This window comes from Pezoporus flaviventris, unplaced genomic scaffold (assembly GCF_033815535.1).
Source record: "Pezoporus flaviventris isolate CSIRO_AGI_PZ_B2104156 unplaced genomic scaffold, CSIRO_AGI_Pfla_v1 ptg000025l, whole genome shotgun sequence".
NCBI classification, from domain to species: Eukaryota; Metazoa; Chordata; class Aves; order Psittaciformes; family Psittacidae; genus Pezoporus; species Pezoporus flaviventris.
Genome location: NW_026892573.1, coordinates 16,260,724 through 16,278,255, shown reverse-complemented (window position 1 = coordinate 16,278,255; position 17,532 = coordinate 16,260,724). Strand labels below are relative to the sequence as shown.

Below are 17,532 nucleotides of genomic sequence, written 5' to 3'. Positions count from 1 at the left end.
TCTTACAAAGCCTGGCTCTGTCCAGCAGGGCAAGGTAAACACTGACTTGTGCAGGGTGGACACACACAACAGTTATTTTCTTCATTTGTGGAAGGGAATTAAAGAGGTCCTGCTGCAGACCAAACAAAATTGCTAACACACCTGCTAGAGAAATTCCATGATATACACCTACAATAGTCAAAAAAAAAAAATCACTTAAAACAGCATCCCTGTTGAGAGATGCCTGAAAAAGACATGTTTGTTTATAGATATATATGTATATAAAAAAGTACACTCAAATGTAAACATAAATATATACATCACTCGTCAATAGGGCTTGCTGTATAAGAGTCGCAAGACTACCCTTTCACTAAGCTCCTCAGTCAGCTGATGCAGGGTCCTGCAATTTGCCAGTGAGGTCCTGGCCTTCCTGCTGCTCTGTATCACCACGCACCCGCTCAGGTGAGCTCCTCCTGCACACGTAGTCTTCTGTGAAGAGGAGGTATCTTCCCTTAGAGATAAATTAGCCACAGAGCAACTCTTCCATATGACACCAAGCTTGACATGAAAATTTAAAAATTACCAAAGAAAAAAAAATAAACAATTAAGCCTGGTGCAGATTTCTGTGTCTTTAACAGTGTGGCTGCATGGCTGCAGCATTATTCTCTTTGCGTGGCCTCAGCCTTTACACCCTCCCTGTCCTAGCCTCTTTGCAAGCCTGAAATACACATCTCTATTCCCAAAGAACTGAACATCCTCTCCGTGCACGAAGCAAATCCAGAACCAATTCCTAGACCAGTAAATGCACAATATTTAACTGAATCATTTCCCTGGAGCAAAACTTACACCAGTCGGTTTGCAGAGGCAGGACAGCCTGAAGAAAAGTTTCCCAAACGAGTGCCGGATTATAAACAGCAGTGAAATTTGTCCACGCTAAACCCCTTAGTGCCAGAGTGCAACAACTTCACCAGCCTGGGCACCACAGCAGGAATAGTTGATTCAGCAGACTAACACTGGGATTTTTACAGGTGTAAGTATTCCACACACACTCTGCCATGGAAAGGACTCATCCTACATTGTCCAGAACAGGTTTAGCTTCTGGGCACTCTAACAAACATATCCAACTCATTCCAAGAGAAATAAACCAAAAAGCCCGAGGGGTTTCACCAACCCAGCAAACAACTGGTTTTTTTTTTTTTTGCCGCAAGCAACTGGATGTCAAGAACCCGCACAGGAGGCTGTCAGCAGTCGAAGTGATTTTAAAGCACTGCCATTGTGCAACAGTGCGCAGACAGAACACTGACAGACTAAAAAAAGACAGACAGGCAAGAGCCGGGAGTGGAAGGGGTACTGTGTGTATAGTCTCTATTGAGACTCTAAGCAAATGTTTCAATAAGCAAGGCCGTCATTTTCAAACGCTGATGTGTCCAGAAGAGAGAATGCTTCGGCTCATTAGAACCAAAACAAACCCTCAGGAGGCTGTAAGGGCCTAACAGCTTTAGCCCGGCTGTCCCCACCACCACGAGTTAAACTTCAGAAGCCAGAATTACACACAAGGAAAGCAAAGCGCAAGGCTGCCGGCAGCCAGGCCGCCTCCTGCCCGCAGCAGGCCCCTGCCCCTACCCCTCCCGCCGCTCACCGTCTCCCTGCCCGCCGAGCTGCCGCGCAGCTGCTGCTTCGCATCGAAGGCGGCACCCACCGGGCACCAACTGGTGCTGACGGCCCGGCGGCCCGGCCCCGCGGCCCGGCCCTGCAGCGCCCGGCTCAGCGCCGCGGGCAGTCCCCGCCGGCAGCCGGCCAGCATGGCTGAGCGGCACGGCTCGGGCCCGGGAAAGGCTCAGGCGCGGCCAGCTCCGTCCTCAGCCACGACCTCCGCGCGCCCGGGCCCGGGGAGGAGGAGCTCGCTGCCCCCGCCCCCTCTCAGCCCGCCCGCCGCGTTCTTTCCCCGGCCGTTCCGGCGAGGAGGCGCCCTCTGCCAGGGGCTTGTCTCGGCGTTGCGGGCAAAGGGAGGGCCTGCCGGCCTGGCAGCGCGGGCTATAGGGCTGGTGGCAGGAGGAGCCTCCGCCGGGAGAAGCTTCTCCTACGTGTTTTCCAGTTAAGTCCGTTTTATAGCATTTCTTGGTCAAGATGCTTCATGCACAGCCTTGGTTTACAGGGAAAACATCTCCTCTCACTGAAAAAGTCACAAACCCCTTTTTTTCTTAGTGTCCTAGTATCTCCCTCCCTGTAACCCAGCCGACATGAGACGTGCAGCTGCTTTTCCTGAAGGAACCCATCCCACCATGACCGTTTTGGGTCTATGGTCCACACTCGCGGTTTGACAGCTGTGAGGATGTGTCCATGTTCCCTTGCTTCCCCAGCAGCATCAGGGGTGACAGGAACCCTGGGCTCACGCTTCTTCATTGCATTCGTGCTGAAGCTCATGATGCTGACCTGTGTCACTTTGCATCTCTGCTTTATTCTCTTTTAAGGGAGGGAGTGGGACTTACTGGCATCTTTTGGATTTTTTTTTAATTATATGTACATATATATATAAGTTTTAGGGGAAAAGGGAAAAAAGGGTTCCAAGAAAATTCACAAAAATTAAGGTTTCGTGGCACATATCTCTCGATCAGTTCTCCAGTATGTCTGCCTCCATGTTGATTAAAGGTTATCTTTCACTTGTGAGAACTTGTTTTGCAGCGGCTAACTGAAGTACAGCAGTGTTATGCTGTATTTTTGCACCAGCATTGAATATCTGCCCACATCAGAGAATCCACACAGCAGTTCCTTCTGTCACTCCATTTTGCTTGATTTCAGACCTTTTGTTACACAGAGAGCAAAGAACCGGGTTTAAAAGCTGTGAAATCCATCCAGCTGCAACAAAACTCACTTGTTGCACAGAACAAGCAGCCCCTGTGGGGGTATCAAGCTGTGAAACAGAGCAAGCAGCCCCTATGGAGATCTCAAACTGCACTAATTCCAAGTTTAAAAATCATTTTAAAATGCTTGGATCTAAACCAGTCAAGTCCATCTACACATGCCACCTAGAAAGATATCAACTGGGTTGGAAGTAACTGCTGCTTAATGTTTATACAAGATACCAGGGATCCACATCTCAGAATTCCAGAACTTGAAATGTTATCTTCTTTTTAGGCCCACTTTCTTTTAAAACAGTTGTCCTTCAGAACTGGTGTATGCACCCTGTATAACTACAGTAAGTCAGCAAACCAGTCATGTGTCAAGCCCAGCACTGCAGATTCTTTTAAAGTTGTGCTCTCTTGCACAGAAGCTGCTCCTGGAAACAGCTGCTCCTGTTCCTGGAACTGTATCCATAGAAACAGTTTATGCACATTAGGACTTTTTGTTTGGTTGGTTTAGTTTTAAACAACAAAGCTAACAACAGCAGATTAGGAAAGTTTAATAAATAAACACCTGGTACCTTAAGATTGGGACAAGAAAGTGTTTATTTCAAACTCTTCTGAGTACGGCTTTGAAGCCTTAAGCTTTGTTTTAGCAGCTGGTCATGAAAACTTCAGCACAGCAAGTTGTGCAATGAGCAGTTGTGTGCCTGGTTTCCTACAGATACAAGTAGTGTGAACCTACACCTTCCCAATGTGATGACTTCAGTAAAAAAGGAAAACAGAAGAAAACGAAAACAAACATAAAAAATAATCAACTTTTAGGGAGATGCCTAGCTGGTCCCAACCTGCCCTACACTCCTATGTCTCCCTTTCGGCCCTCAATGTACTTCTCTGGCTGATTTCTGTTTTCTATGGAATCCAGCCGAAATCGGACAGCAGATAACTTTATTAGGGAGGGCTGAAGGACACAGACACATCGTATTCCCAGATAACATGGAGTTACATGGCAGGCGATGGCAGCGGCTCCAGCAGGTCAGAGGTGCTGAACAGGAGGAACCCAGAGAAGGTGGTATCATCATCAGCATCTGCAAACAGCCCGTTAAAAGTCTCTCCCTGGTGAGCCTGCAGCCACACTTCATCTCCTCCCTGTAGCTCCAGGATGGCAGCTCCTGAAGCCTGGTCCTCTCCACTCTGGTACCTGTCCACGGTGTGCAGCATCTTGATGCCATTTTTAACTAGAGCTACTCGGACATTCCTTGAGTAGACAGTGATGTGGTAGGTGAAATAGTAAACACCGGGGTATTTGCAGGTGAATTTGCCAGTAGCTGAGTTGTAGTCATTTAGACTATTATACAGTACCTTGTCAAACTTGATCGGGCGATTTGGAGGGGGAAATTTGGTGGTGATTGTAAGGCCGACACTGAAAGCACTTCTTGGCAGGACTGCTGGGGCACCTACATTCCCCTTATCTCCTCTGTCTCCTTTCAAGCCTCTTTCCCCCTGAACTCCTGGATTACCCTGTGGCCCAAGATCTCCAGTATTACCTTTAGGACCTGGATTACCAGTTGGGCCAATTGGTCCTGGGAAGCCAACTCTTCCAGGATGGCCAATGTCACCCTTTGTCCCTTTTGGACCTATGGGCCCAATGTCTCCTTTTAACCCCTTTTGTCCTTGCAGTCCCAGCTCTCCCTTCTGACCCTTGTAACCCACTGACCCTATAATTCCTTTCGGTCCCAGTTTCCCAGGTCGTCCTCTTTCTCCTTTATCTCCTTTGTTCCCCTTCTCTTCAACAGTTCCATTTGCTCCTAAATGGAAAAAGAAAAAGAGAATTACTGTATAGATGTGCAAGTCCAGCACCCAGGTTACTGAATTTGTGCAGAAATGATGTGATACCACTAGCTCAATGACTGACTCCCTGCATTTATGCACAAATTGCTCTGCTCATATATGTCCACCTGACAAGGAGACATGCTGCATACACATAGTTCGGCTAAACAGATGAAGTATATATACAGCATCTATTTTTAGTGTAATAATTTTAACTTCTACAGTTTCTCTTTAAAGTCCATTTCCCTGAAGCTGAATTCTTGGCTACAGGATCCTCACTTTCTTAAGGTAACTGCAGATGCAGTGTCTTCCTCAGCAGCTAACAAAGGATCAGAGATAAGGAAGGTAGGATAACAGGCTGAGTGAACAAGTTGCAGGGCATCAGAGGCAGCAGGGGTAATTGGTGGTGGCAAATTCCTCTTTTATTGTCAGCATCTCTGTGCAGCCTCTATTACTCCTGGAAAAGGTATTTTAGCCTTTATGGTACTTTCACTACAGCTAGAATGTGTAGTGCTCACAAACACAAGGGCAGCAGGTGATAAACAATAAATTAAAACACTTCTGCTCTGACCTCGTTCGCCTTTCTCGCCATTTGCACCGTCTTTTCCTGGACTGCCAGGAGGTCCTGCTTCACCTAGTACAAAAGAGAAAAACAGATTTCCATTAAACAATTACATTACTGGGAAACTTTGCATGAATCCTTCTCTAATCCTTCCTCTTCAAGGCTGGCTAAGCAGTAATGTAAACAGTAGTCTTATTCCTGATTTTTAATGGGTGCCAGTGCTGGTACTTTTATCATATGGAGAGACTGACACACAGCACAGAAACTCTGCTTGAGGACAGTGCTTTTTTGAGACAGAGGGAATCCTAGGGTTATTGAAGTATGTAGAGGAGCTACACCCTGGTCTAGACCACCAGTGTGAAAACCTCTTGTCCTATTGTTGCTGTGATCCATGGAAGATACCATGGTGTAAGGGTTTATCTGATAAGGACAAGTTTGATCCAGATTGAATTGTGCAGCTGAGTTAACCAGGCCCCTGATGACAGTGTCTGGTTTAGGCATTAAACCATAATGCCATCTCCATGATGCCACACAATAGCTGACCTAACATAAAGCCTGTTGAGGAAAAGTTCTCCCCCAGAATTTTGTGAACAGATTTGCACTTGTCTTGTGTTTTATATTCTGGGATTGTGACACTTCAGATGAAGTGTTATATCTCCCTCCACATGCCCACAGGTTTACCACTTTGTGCAACCCTGGTCTTGATATTTCAGCATGAATACAAGGGCCATCATTAAGCTAAGGCTTAAAATACTATGGGAATTATTAGCTTTAGGATGCTGAGAAGGTTACCTCTGTCTTCAGTATCACACACAAATCTTTATTAAAGCCTGTTACAGTACACATGAATCCTATCCTGCTTCTCAATAGTCTCTATTCCTGAACTTCCTCTAGTGCCTCTTGAGTTACAGCAAGTAGGCACACTCAGAAGCAAGTCCTACAAATGTAAAATACAGATAAAAAAGAGAAATCTTCTTGCCACTACATACTTGTTGTTACACTGAACAAGGTATCAGTTCTTGGGTGTTTTTTTACTGGGCTTGAAGCTCTTCACAGAAATACAATTGCTATAAGAGATGTAGGAGTAGGTTTACAGGCTTTAAAATTTTCCCAAAGTGGAAAGCAAAGTCTTTTCTTTTGTTTTTATCCAATTGACCTGGTCTCTCCATAGTCTTAGCCATCTTGCTTTCACTATTAGGTCTTTCTTTATATTTCCTTCTTCAAACAAGTCAAAGACAATGTCTGAAATGTTTTCTGAAGTCTAGGCAGAATAATCTCATTAATGTAGTGACTACTGACAGCTTCAGGAATGAATGACATTGCATTTGATACATGAAATAATTTATTTTGAAGACAGTACCTCTATCTCCCTTGTCACCTTTTGAACCATCACGTCCATCACGACCAGGTATGCCATTGTGCCCAGGATTGCCAGGGATGCCAGGATACCCTTGGGTGCAGATGTCCTGGTTTTGTGTTTCTGCTGTGCTGACTACAACAGCCAGCAGTATAATCCAGCTTTTCATTCTTTAGATGGGCTATATGATTTTGGCTGAAAATTTAAGAGAGAAAAGTACATCTGCCTAAGTCTACCTTATAAGGAAGTGCAGCATGGTGGAGGGAGGAACAAAAGGAAATGGCTTTTCACCATGCCTGTTGTTTTGTTTTTCATTATTTATAGGTCTCTATATAGCATTAAGTACAGTCCTGGAGATTTCTGAGTATTATTTCAAATAATAATTTAATGGGAATATCAGCCATGGTGTCATTCATTTGAAATATTAACTCAGCTTTACACAATTTAAAATACTCCTTATTCCTGTTATAGTTAAACCATGAGTGCATTGATAAAGACTAGATTTCATGGATTTGGCTGAATTTAACCCAAATCTCAAGGTCATAATAAAAAGGTATCTTGGGCGAAAGTGATCACCTCTCCTCACCTACCCCCATCCCCAGCAATTACAGCAAAGAATATACACTTGCAGTGGCTGTTAGCTAAAGAACTTCCAATGACCTGTCTTACTCCAACCAAAGCTCTAAGACCCCCAATGCCTGGCAAGTCTACAAGTAAGTATACTAATATTAATGTTGTTGCTGTCCTAAGCCCAAATCGACAGTCAAAATATCAAGTCTTGGGGTGTGAATTGGTAGGACCAGCAATCCCATGTTCATACACAAGGATTCATACAATGCCCTGTTTCCCTGAGCTGTAGTTTTGCTTACATAATATATAATCATTCTCCTTGTTCATAAACCTCTTTGTACATTCCTATAGCCAGAACAGTGCCCAGAGAGGAGCTATTTCATGGCCATTGCTGACTTTCAGAGCCATACAGAAGCCTGTCTACATCTCCCAGCTTCCTCTTTCCTATTTCAAAGACTTCCTATCAATTGGCACCTTATGCGTTTGGAGTCTGTAAGGAAACCCGTCTCTCTAAGCTCCAAACTTTTATCAGTGTTAGCCAGTTAGAACCCAGTATCTGTCTAACAGCTTCTTAAAGGAATAATAATTGAGCTAGTCAAACATAATGAAAAAACAGCAGAGGTCTTAATGCTCACTTTTCTATCCACACTTCTCCCTGTATCTATTTGTGACTGCAGAGTTGTACCTCTTATCTCCTAGGTGCTGGAGGAGTAGCTAGGGCAGTTCAACCTCCTAATTCAGCACAAAGAAATCATCTTTTTCTTTCTCTCTCTCTTTTTTCCTTTTTTTTTTTTTTTAATTTGAGTTAGTCATCTACTGGGTTAATAGGTTGAATGATCTTAGAGGGTGTCAGAGCGGGAGCAGGGTGAGATGAGGGCAAAGATGTGAGGGATCAAATAAGAGAGTTTTTTGGCAAAAACAAGTCTTTAATCTGGTTCTCCCCCTTCATGTAACCATGCTACTTAAAGTCCATCTTGTCTTTTCATTGGTGTCTTTCCTATATAATGTCTTTTAATGTAGGCCCACCAAAGCAAATTAGTACTTAATTCTGGACACAACTGATTTAAGTGAGTGTAAGAGCAATTAATGGGAAGATATTAGTCTGAGGAACAAAAAATCAAATAGCCACATTTTATTTGAATTAATATTCATAAAGCCCTAATGCACAGAAGCTTTAGCTATACAGGTTAAGTACTTATACACATAAAAGTGATTGAATGAGTAAATTTTACATAATTGGCGTTTGAATTGGTTCTTTCATTAATGAGAACTTTATACTAAGATCAGTATTCCTTTTGAAATATGAGCTAGTATTGACTAAAAAAAAATATGTCTTTAGTTTAATCTCTTCACCACCATTTTTCAGTCTTGTGAAACACTGCACAGCAGTGCAGCAAAATACCATGTAGGGAGAGACTAGTATGTTGTCAATAAGAATAATTACACCCTGTTAGTAATATTTGATCTAAATATTCTTTGAACTTAATTTACAGAGGAAGACCTTAATTTTGGTACACATTTCTTAATCTTTTTATTCTGTCTTTAGAAAAGTTCCCTATTTTGCAGCCATTGTTGGAAATGTGATTTATGGTGACTTTGCCAATGGTCTAAAGAGCGATGCTGAAAAAATCCAGCAGCAAAATCCCATTTTGTCTGCTGCTGCTGGCTAGAACTAAAGCTGAAAATAAATTAAATATTTGCTACTTCTGAACTCATTTACTGCCTTAGTAAGAGGACCCCAGGGGAGTGTAAAAGGAAGAATTGCTCTGTATGATGTTGTTAGGATATGATGCACGCCATGGAGAAGCCTGAGAGTCCTTGTCCACTGACAAAAAACACCATTCCCAGTTGTCTAAGAAGGGAGTGTGTCTTGCCTAAGGAATAGATAGTTTGGTCCCCACACATGCACTCCTTTCCACAAGCTGACATCAACATCATCATCTCTACCTCATCACATATATAGGATCTCTGATCTTACCTCATTCACTTTGTACTTGCAGTGTTCTTGGTCATCTTTAAGCACAGCATAAAAGCTTCATGTAAAGGAAGGTGAGCTCCAAATATGTGCCTTGATGACAAGCATTTGTTTGGTCACTAAATTCTCAAAGGTCAGTGATTTAATTTTGAGAGCTGTTCAATAATTAAAACAGAGGTTTAAAGTGGAATCTTCCTATTTATTCCAATATCAAGCTGAAGTGCCCTGTACTTTGGCTTTCGCCGCTGTTATGCAAAAGAAAATTGTTAAAGTGGATTAGTCAGGCTTTGATTTGCCTGTTCCATTATACAAATACATTACACAAATATTAGCTTGGTTGGTTTGTAGGATGGAAGGCATGTCTTTTACTATTGTTGTGCTGCAAAAACATGTAATAAATTTAGTTCATGTATCAAGCAATTTACAACAGAATTACTGACAAAAAGACTATAGAAATTACAAATAACAATGCTGTGAACATGTCATTACAAATATTAGGTGATTACGAAAAAGCAACCAAGTTGAATTAAAGTAAATAAACTGAATGCCAAAGAAAGCCTTTCATGTGTAATTAGCAGGCTCTCCACCTAGCCATTCAAGCATCAGTCAAAGCTTTTGTGCTACTAAATTATCTACTATTTGTAACTAAATTTGAAGAAGCCATAAATTGATACTTAACTGTGTCTTCTTGAAACTACTGCAACTTCTGCTGTCTAAGGACTAGTGGAAGTAAAGCAACTGAGCGTATCAACTCCTTAAATGATGCTTGTGAACAGTGAAGGATAAAACCAATAGTAACAGGAGTTAATGTGTTACAGGACGTGGCCTCAATTCACCCCTGTTGGTGCAAGGGACTGAAAACACCGTCCGAGGCGGTTCCCACACTGCGAAGATATGACGTGTGTGGTCACGTGTCGAATGTGAGGTTACGTTACCGCGCAGCTCAGCAGTGAATTGTGTTCACTAAGGTCTTCACCACCACCCTGCGGTAATAAGGAAATATTGCAAGCGTTATGGTGCCCGGTTTTGTATCTGGGACATTGCCTCTACCGTGCTCTGAGGAAGGACAATGTGCAGCAATTAGCTGCTCTACTTGAATGAACTTCTGCAGCCAAATTAGCCTCGCTGCTGTGCTAATTGAGAAGAAGAAATGAAAGCCATGATGGGAGAGCTGATGGCTCTGGGGGGATAGCACTGGGGGCCTCTGGGGACATGGCATGCACAGCAGCGGTCCTGGGGTGGCAGGGTTCTCACACTGGCCCAAAAGAGGCTGTGAATTTTACAGTGACAACAGTCATCATCTGTCTGTCCCAATCCTGAGGTGGAATGACATAATTCATTAGTTACATCTACCCTGATGGATTCTGGAATTACTCTGGTTTGATGCTTTCTTAGCAGAGAACCAAGAAAACTGTTGTAAGAATGGCCTTAAAGGCAAACATTAATATTAGGTGCTTTTTTGTGTGCCTTGTATCATCACAGAATTATGTCTTAGAGATAGTTTCATAGTAGCAAAAGTTCACTATTTGCTCTTAAAAAAACATTGCATCTGAACGGCAGAAGATGCAGGGATTTTTAGATTGACTGCTGTGCTAATTGCCTTTGTTACAAGCTGAATATGGTGGTAATGCCTATGAGATAGATGGATATTAGAAGAAGCTATACCCAACCTTATTAGCAGAGCACCTTCTAGATACCTTTTCAGTGCTTCATGAGTCGCCATCTCAATGTCTGGATATGCTTATAGACAAAGGCCAAGGTTAACTGTACTTAGCCAATATGACTACTGACAGTTCACTTCAGTGCATGTACTGAGCTGTCTGCCTTCTTATTTCCAATGTGGAAGCGAGGAATTTGGTATGTACCTTGTTCTGCCAGCAAAGTCCCTCAGGAGCACCTGGTGCTCCTCCTTTTCCCTGAAGCAGTTTCAGCTTTCCAAAAATCAAAGAGTCGATAAATCCTACATCATCTTGTGTTTCTTGTCCAAGCGAAACTGAGCCCTGGAAGGGCAATGGCAGTCTTTGCTCTGCTAACCTCTGCCCTCTCAGATCTGCCCTTCTGCATTTGGCTGACACCAGACCCCAGAGATGTGGACAGCTTTCAACCTTCACCTGTCTGGAATGGTTTGTCTGTCACAAACTGGGCTGATGGCCCACCCTGAATGTTTAAAACATTAAAATTGCTTGGGTAAAACCTTGCCAGGTATCATCACCCCATATTGTCTGCTGTCCTACCCCCTCCACCCCCTGCCAAGATGCACAACAGAAATGCAAGATGTAACATAAACAGAGGGAGGGTGCAATGGGTGTGGATCACTTGTCTGCTGCAACCTGCTTTAGATGCCAGCAGAGACATCATCTGGGGGTGCCATATGAAGTATATAGAGGGGGTGTAAATATATACATATATATGTATAAACACATACATGCACAAGTCTTTTTTTTGAAACCAGAGCCTAAATACCTAATAGCTTCAGCCCTCAGTACTCACCTAGAAACCAGAAGTCAGTTCTGACTGCAGTGAACTGAACCTAACACAGACCTAAGATTAAAAATCCCCCATATATTGACAGTTCATACAGTTTTGACATATTCTCACGATTACATGTTCTCTAGCTAATTAGAATAAGTGAATTTTGAAAAACATTCAGAAACACACTAAATGTTTGCATGCTTCCCTTACGTGATGTGCAATTTTCAGGATTCAGCCTGACTGCAAAGCATAAAGTAAAATGCACGATTGAGCTCACCATGGCCAGAAGAATTGCAGGCTCCTTAGAAAGCCTGTTGAGCACAATGTCCTGCTCCAGTGTTTGCTCAAGGTATATTTTTCAGTCATCCAATCTACCTCACTAAGTGCTTGACCGTGCCTTTCACTTTGATCTGGGAGCACTCAGCACACATGGGAGGCCTGGGAAACTCTCAGCTTTGAGGCAAACCAAGAAACAGAGATAAGAGCTTGGACAGTGGAAGGAGGGGGAAAGATCTGGCAAACCCAGCTATTCTTACCAGCATTTGATCTCACCAAAGCATTTTTGATGAGAAGATTTCAGAGAAGTGTGTTAAAGCTCATGTGTCTCCATGAAACAGTTTTTGACACAGCTTTGAGCAGGAAGGACACACACGTGCCTTTCAGATGTAGTCTCCTGCTCTGTCAGAATAGTGAGAAAGGAATAACTTCCCTGAATCAGAGCAGTAAGCTGAATCTCCAGCAGTGTTGCCCATTGCTCTAACAAGCAGACAGGTAAGCCTCTTCACACACATTTACAGAACGTATCTCTTGGGTGAACCCTTTCAAAAGGTTTTGCTTTTGTTCCGAAGAAAATGAGCATTTGTCCTTCCCCACCTGGACTACAGTACTTGTCACCATGCTCCATTAGCAGGAGCTTTATTAATACAGAAGCTGCATTTGCATTTTCTTTCAAGGGGTGCTGTGGGAGCTGTCTGGCCGGACAAGGTAAAGCAGAGTGATCTTGGAGGCACACGGCTGGGCAATAACAAGGATGGCTTTTGTCTGAGCAATGATGCAACCCCAGAATCAGGTTTAGGAGTTGTTAAAATGAACTTGTGCTGGAAAGTACTGTAGCTGTTACTGGAAAACTAAGTAACTGGTTTTTTGCTTTAAAATAATAAATACAACAGTTGATACATTTTTGCATCACAGGGAATATTTTGTAGACAATAGAAAAACTCCACAAACATTTTAAAACTGGACAATAAAGTTTTATAAGACACAGCTGAGGAATTTCAGCCTTGTACATTATTTAATTCAAACATGTACAATAAGAGAAAAATAATGGGAATGTAAGTTTGTACTTATTTCCAGAAAATAGATTCATTTGACAAACAATGTTCCAAGAGTAAATAAACCTTGTAATGCAATTATTTCTGAACAAATGTACATCAAACTACTGGAGTCCTACACATTGTACTTCAGCTGTCAACAGCCAATTCATCTGCTCTGTAGCCAGGACAATTCACTTACAACATGCGTAACAGCACACAGATGGTAAGATGCACAAAGCAACGTATGCAAGATAAAATGTTACAAAACACTTGTCAAAAAAAAAAAATATATACGAATGTCATCCCTAATATTTACAACAAACAGTTTTAAATTAGAGATCGTTCAGAAGGCATCTCCTACACACAAATGCCACAAGTATAGAAAAGAAAGCAGAAAGGCAGTCAAAGAAAGGTACTGTGTTAGCTATGGACGAGGACCTTTGGCTCCAAAACTCTGTTATAATTATTTTCAAAAGACAACTAAACTGTGGAACATTTGAGTAGTCTGTCTTTGAACTCCATTATTACACTGACCACTAAAACTCAATATGCAATTTAGCATGGCAAGAGCCACTTGTAAAACAATCTTATTATTTTATACATCAAATGCTTTGAGTTAGGTGCAATTATGGTTTGGCATTTTCCTAACTCAGTGGGAACACATTTGAGGACAATTACATTTCACTGCATCTTATGCACAAAGTCTGAGGTTATCTGCTCAGCAGGCCGTCAGGAAGGCTCTGGCCGTGCTTTATCTAAATGAGGCACAAATATGCTTAGTAGTTGCCCTAAAACTTTTCATGGTAACTTAAAGCCTGCAAAGAAAGAGCAAAAGAGCAGAAGCTGCTGTCATACCTTTCTGATCATATATAAGTTTTGTCATTAGAAGGAGAATCAAGACAAGAGCTGCTAGAATACAAACTTTTACATTTTAGTAGTTGCAGCTCTTTTTCCCACAGACTCTAAAGTCAGGCTGATCCCCAAGTAAATATTTGTCTTAACTGTTGGATAATGTAATTGTGTGTTTTCCTTTAACTATAATTTGTTTAAAAGATTATGGTGTGGTCTGATTTTGGTCTGTCTTGTTATATTTTATCTTAATCTGCTGCAAGGTCAGATTGCAAAAACAGATATAGAGTATTATAAAACCACCATGCCTTTACGTAGGGCACTATATGTAAAACTTTCCTGAGTAATCTGCACCATGAAACATTTGCTTTTTGTATTTCTGACATTTGATTCATGAGAAAAAAACTGCTGCATCCAAAACCATATGCAAACATTTCTGTTCATTTTTAGGGCTAAGGCACCAGCACTAGTATGTGGGAAGACCCTCAATGGGCACTGACATGTCAGAAGATACATCCAAATACCTCCTTTTTTCTCCAGCGCTTGGCAGACACAAAGCATGGAAGGAAGTAGGTTTTAGCAAGGACACATGTGTAAGTAAGTGTGGATCTCCTAACATCTTCTTGTCTGGCTGGGAAAGTTTCTGGGGGAGCCCTGCAATCCAACTTCAGACACTTCATTTTTGCATCTAGAAAAAGTCTTTTGAAATGTGATTATGAAAAACATAATCTCCACTTCCACAGTACATGCATCGCTTTGGTTTGCAGGCCTGAATGTGGTATACAGCCACAAAAATGGCTATGCAAGAAACACAAAAGGGTTACTCATTTAAGGGAAAGGGCACGCATCCATGCCTGCATTTGGAAATCTGCTCTGTATGTTTAAATGAGCATTTAGAATTATCTTAAAAAAAAACAAAAAAAAAAAAAACAAAAATCTGAACAGAAATAGCTTGTTCTTAACTGTTTCAGGTCATCTTGCATCACTATGGGAAAGCACAAGCAAGGAAGTTCATTATGCAGTGAACAATCCGTCTGAGAATCCAGTCTTTGCATTATTGCTGACCTATGTACACAAGGCATTTGAAATGTACAGCTGTCAAAAGACTTATTTTAAAATCAAAACCACAAACCTGGGCTTTGCAGAAGTTGCCATAAAGTTATTAAATCACAAAATCTAATGACCAGTGAGCTTCACAACACTGACAATAAAAAAAGGAATAGAGGTAACAATAGTAGTAGGAACAAATACATGATTAAAATAAGGCGTTTTTACATTGCTGTTAAGATGCCTGGCCTCTAGCCCCTTGTTTGTTCTTCATATATTACAGATTCATGACAAAGCTGATTGTGTCCATTGTCAAAGAATACCCTTGGATCTATCCTTATCATCATATAATGCCCTTAATCAGCAGCATAGGATAAAGCACTGTAAAGACATTCATAGCAAATCAGTTCTGAAACATACAAAGTCTTACTTTCCTTCCATATCACCAGCAGTCTTGTCATTCTTAATGACAGCTATCAAAGCAGAAATGATCAGTGCTGCAAAATACCAAGATCCTGTTTCTTCCTGGTGGCTTTTTAGACGTTATTCTCCCAAATCAACTTCGTATCATAGGCAAATCATAGCAATGCAAATCATGTATTGCAGATGCTGGCCAGAGCTGACCTTAATCAATCTTAGTCAGGTTCTCCCCTTCCAATAGAGACTTTGAGACAAAAATCTGCCTCTGGTCCACAGAGTTTCTCTGTCTCCTCCAGTAAGGATTTATGTTTCTTTGTGAAGAGAATTGGTCGAAACCCATTGTCAACTGACTGTGTATAAAGAGCATGAATCCAGACCACTTCAATATATTTACATTACTACTTATTCACTTTCTAAGTCAAGCTATACGAATATAAGTGTGAGAACTATGTAACATAGCCAGCAGTCAGCACACACTGTCTCAACTCTTGACTTTGTACATTCACATTATCTTTGTTAGAAAACAAAAAAATACTTTTTACACGGAGAAATAAGCATGTTGGAAATATAAAGAAGAATCTCCCAGGCAAAGACGTGTGCAAAAAGTGATATAAAAGCTCCATTCTGAAAAGCTTACATGCATGTAGTATATTGCTGTGACTGAAATTAATCATTCTGAGATGCCCTGGGATCCTCTTGTTTCCACTTCTGTGCAATAAATGCACACATATCTTTATAGCCGATTTCACACTCTGTTCATGTTTCTATATGACAGAATAAAATTTCCCTGTTCCAATCTGGAATATGGTAAGGCCTTGTGGAATGTTCTCCTGCCATCTGGCAATTTAATAGAAAAATACAGCAAGGATTAGGGTGCACTGAATTCTGCAATGGTTGGCTAATGGCATGGGATGTCTCCACCTGATTTTAATAGGTGGTCTCACCTCAGTGCTCCAAAAGGAAGGAGAAAACTCTCCTAAGATTCCTTGCTTATACACCACTAAGGAAAAATTCCTCCCTATCCTAAATTTGGCCATCAATACAAGGTTAAGAAAAATGAAATGTTACAAAGACCTGAATGATTCCATCGCTACTTCAACATAACTAAGAAACAATGATCAAATACTGCTGCTTCAGAGTGACAGCAAGTTGTCTCTGTCAGAAAGGAGACTGCTCTTCATCAGCAATGCTGGCACTTGGCAACATTGACTTCAGAGCTGTCTTAAGAAACTTCATTCTTCTTCTAGCCAAAGGTTGCATTTCTGGCTCAAGGGAGGTCAAGGTTTTGCCTCTGTAACTGGAGATTCACTGAGCTCAAATAAGCTCCACTATGTCCCCAAGGTCCTTCTCTGGAGCAAGTCTCCCACCATGACGATGTCCTTCCCAGGTCCTTGGTCTCTCACTTTTTAAAGGGGGTGAGTTTGTTGAAGGTATGCCAGAAGAGGGATGGCTTCCGCTTGGGTTCTGCCAGGGCAAAAACCTGCTGCTGTGGGATGCTAGTAGGCACAGTGATGTGGCGCTGATGAATAGGATGCAGGCTTTGGTGTGGGGGAGGCACAGGACAGCCGTTATAGCTTACACCTGCAAAAGGAACAGTTTCAGAAAGCATGAGACAGTTAGCAGAGCTTTCAATACTGGGAAAATTGCACAGGACCATGGGGCAAACTCAATGGTCAGTAAAGGCGGTATAAATTTTGCCATGATCCTGAATGGAAGCACTAGTAATGGTTAACATTTTCTGATGTTAGACTTTTTAACTGCTGCATTGATTGGCTAAAGAAGAGAATAACACCACTAAAAATAACATTACAGAACTACCAAATATAAGCTGCAGTTTCATGTAGCCTGGCTGTATTGTTTATACAAGTAAATTCTGTTTTTTTCAAAGAATAACTTAACACAGTAGATACTTGCATTTCAGTCAACTATCAGAATAAGGGTGGGTAAAATATTGCTACGAAAAAATTGTTATTTATTCCATTCTGAAAATGTTTTTCCTGGCAATATTCTCAGACTTTGACCTTTGTGCATTCTGAACAGAATCTCCTGATCACAATTTTCAGCCACTCCCTGAAAATATAGTCAGGTTTGATAGGTATCTAGTGATTGATAAAGAGAAAATGCTTTAATAATATTATTGCCAGGGAGCAGAGGACCACTTAACATCAACTCCATCACTCCTAAATTCAGGCTTAATTTGGTCCAAATTTCTCAATTTATTTTCTCAACATACTAGAGATTTACTCAAGTTTGCTTTAAGATGGAAAAGGACAAAATCACAACATACTTCTTTGTGAGAGAGAAAAGAAATAAAAAAG

The 17,532-nt window shown here is 41.6% G+C and overlaps 3 protein-coding genes across 13 annotated transcripts in view; all 3 read right to left on the bottom strand.

Annotated features, from left to right (window-relative positions):
* Positions 1-1,799, bottom strand: part of MIPEP (mitochondrial intermediate peptidase) — a 76,654-nt gene extending 74,855 nt beyond the window's left edge. Inside the window, exon 1 of the mRNA XM_061457664.1 lies at positions 1,619-1,799. Coding sequence (XP_061313648.1) covers positions 1,619-1,783 — 165 coding nt within the window. The 5' untranslated portion in view covers positions 1,784-1,799. The remainder of the gene's footprint in view (positions 1-1,618) is intronic.
* Positions 1,800-3,750: 1,951 nt separating this feature from the next.
* LOC133271531 (complement C1q and tumor necrosis factor-related protein 9A-like) lies at positions 3,751-10,003 on the bottom strand. Of its 4 annotated transcripts, XM_061457678.1 has the most exons (5): positions 9,793-9,993; positions 9,117-9,268; positions 6,572-6,763; positions 5,221-5,283; positions 3,751-4,627 (listed from the first exon to the last, which is right to left on the bottom strand). In XM_061457678.1, exons 3-5 carry the CDS (start codon positions 6,735-6,737, stop codon positions 3,822-3,824), a joined length of 1,035 nt encoding a protein of 344 aa, XP_061313662.1. In that variant the 5' UTR covers positions 6,738-6,763; positions 9,117-9,268; positions 9,793-9,993; the 3' UTR covers positions 3,751-3,821. The 4 variants fall into 4 exon arrangements, with proteins under 4 accessions (XP_061313662.1, XP_061313665.1, XP_061313663.1 ...); XM_061457681.1 differs by lacking the exon at positions 9,117-9,268 and having other exon boundaries at positions 9,793-10,003; XM_061457679.1 differs by lacking the exon at positions 9,793-9,993 and having other exon boundaries at positions 9,117-9,749.
* A 2,755-nt stretch (positions 10,004-12,758) lies between these two features.
* The window catches only part of SPATA13 (spermatogenesis associated 13), a 149,314-nt gene continuing 144,540 nt past the window's right edge, over positions 12,759-17,532 (bottom strand). For all 8 annotated transcript variants that reach the window (XM_061457641.1, XM_061457636.1, XM_061457639.1 and 5 more), the window contains one exon: positions 12,759-16,795. In XM_061457641.1, coding sequence (XP_061313625.1) covers positions 16,614-16,795 — 182 coding nt within the window. In that variant the 3' untranslated portion in view covers positions 12,759-16,613. The remainder of the gene's footprint in view (positions 16,796-17,532) is intronic.

Coding starts and splice junctions, on each gene's coding strand:
- LOC133271531 (XM_061457681.1), bottom strand. CDS start 6,737: ATGAAAAGCTGGATTATACTGCTGGCTGTTGTAGTCAGCACAGCAGAA. Junction 5,284..6,571: donor AGGTGACAAGGGAGATAGAG/GTACTGTCTTCA, acceptor CTTTTGTACTAG/GTGAAGCAGGACCTCCTGGC. Junction 4,628..5,220: donor TGGCGAGAAAGGCGAACGAG/GTCAGAGCAGAA, acceptor TTTTCCATTTAG/GAGCAAATGGAACTGTTGAA.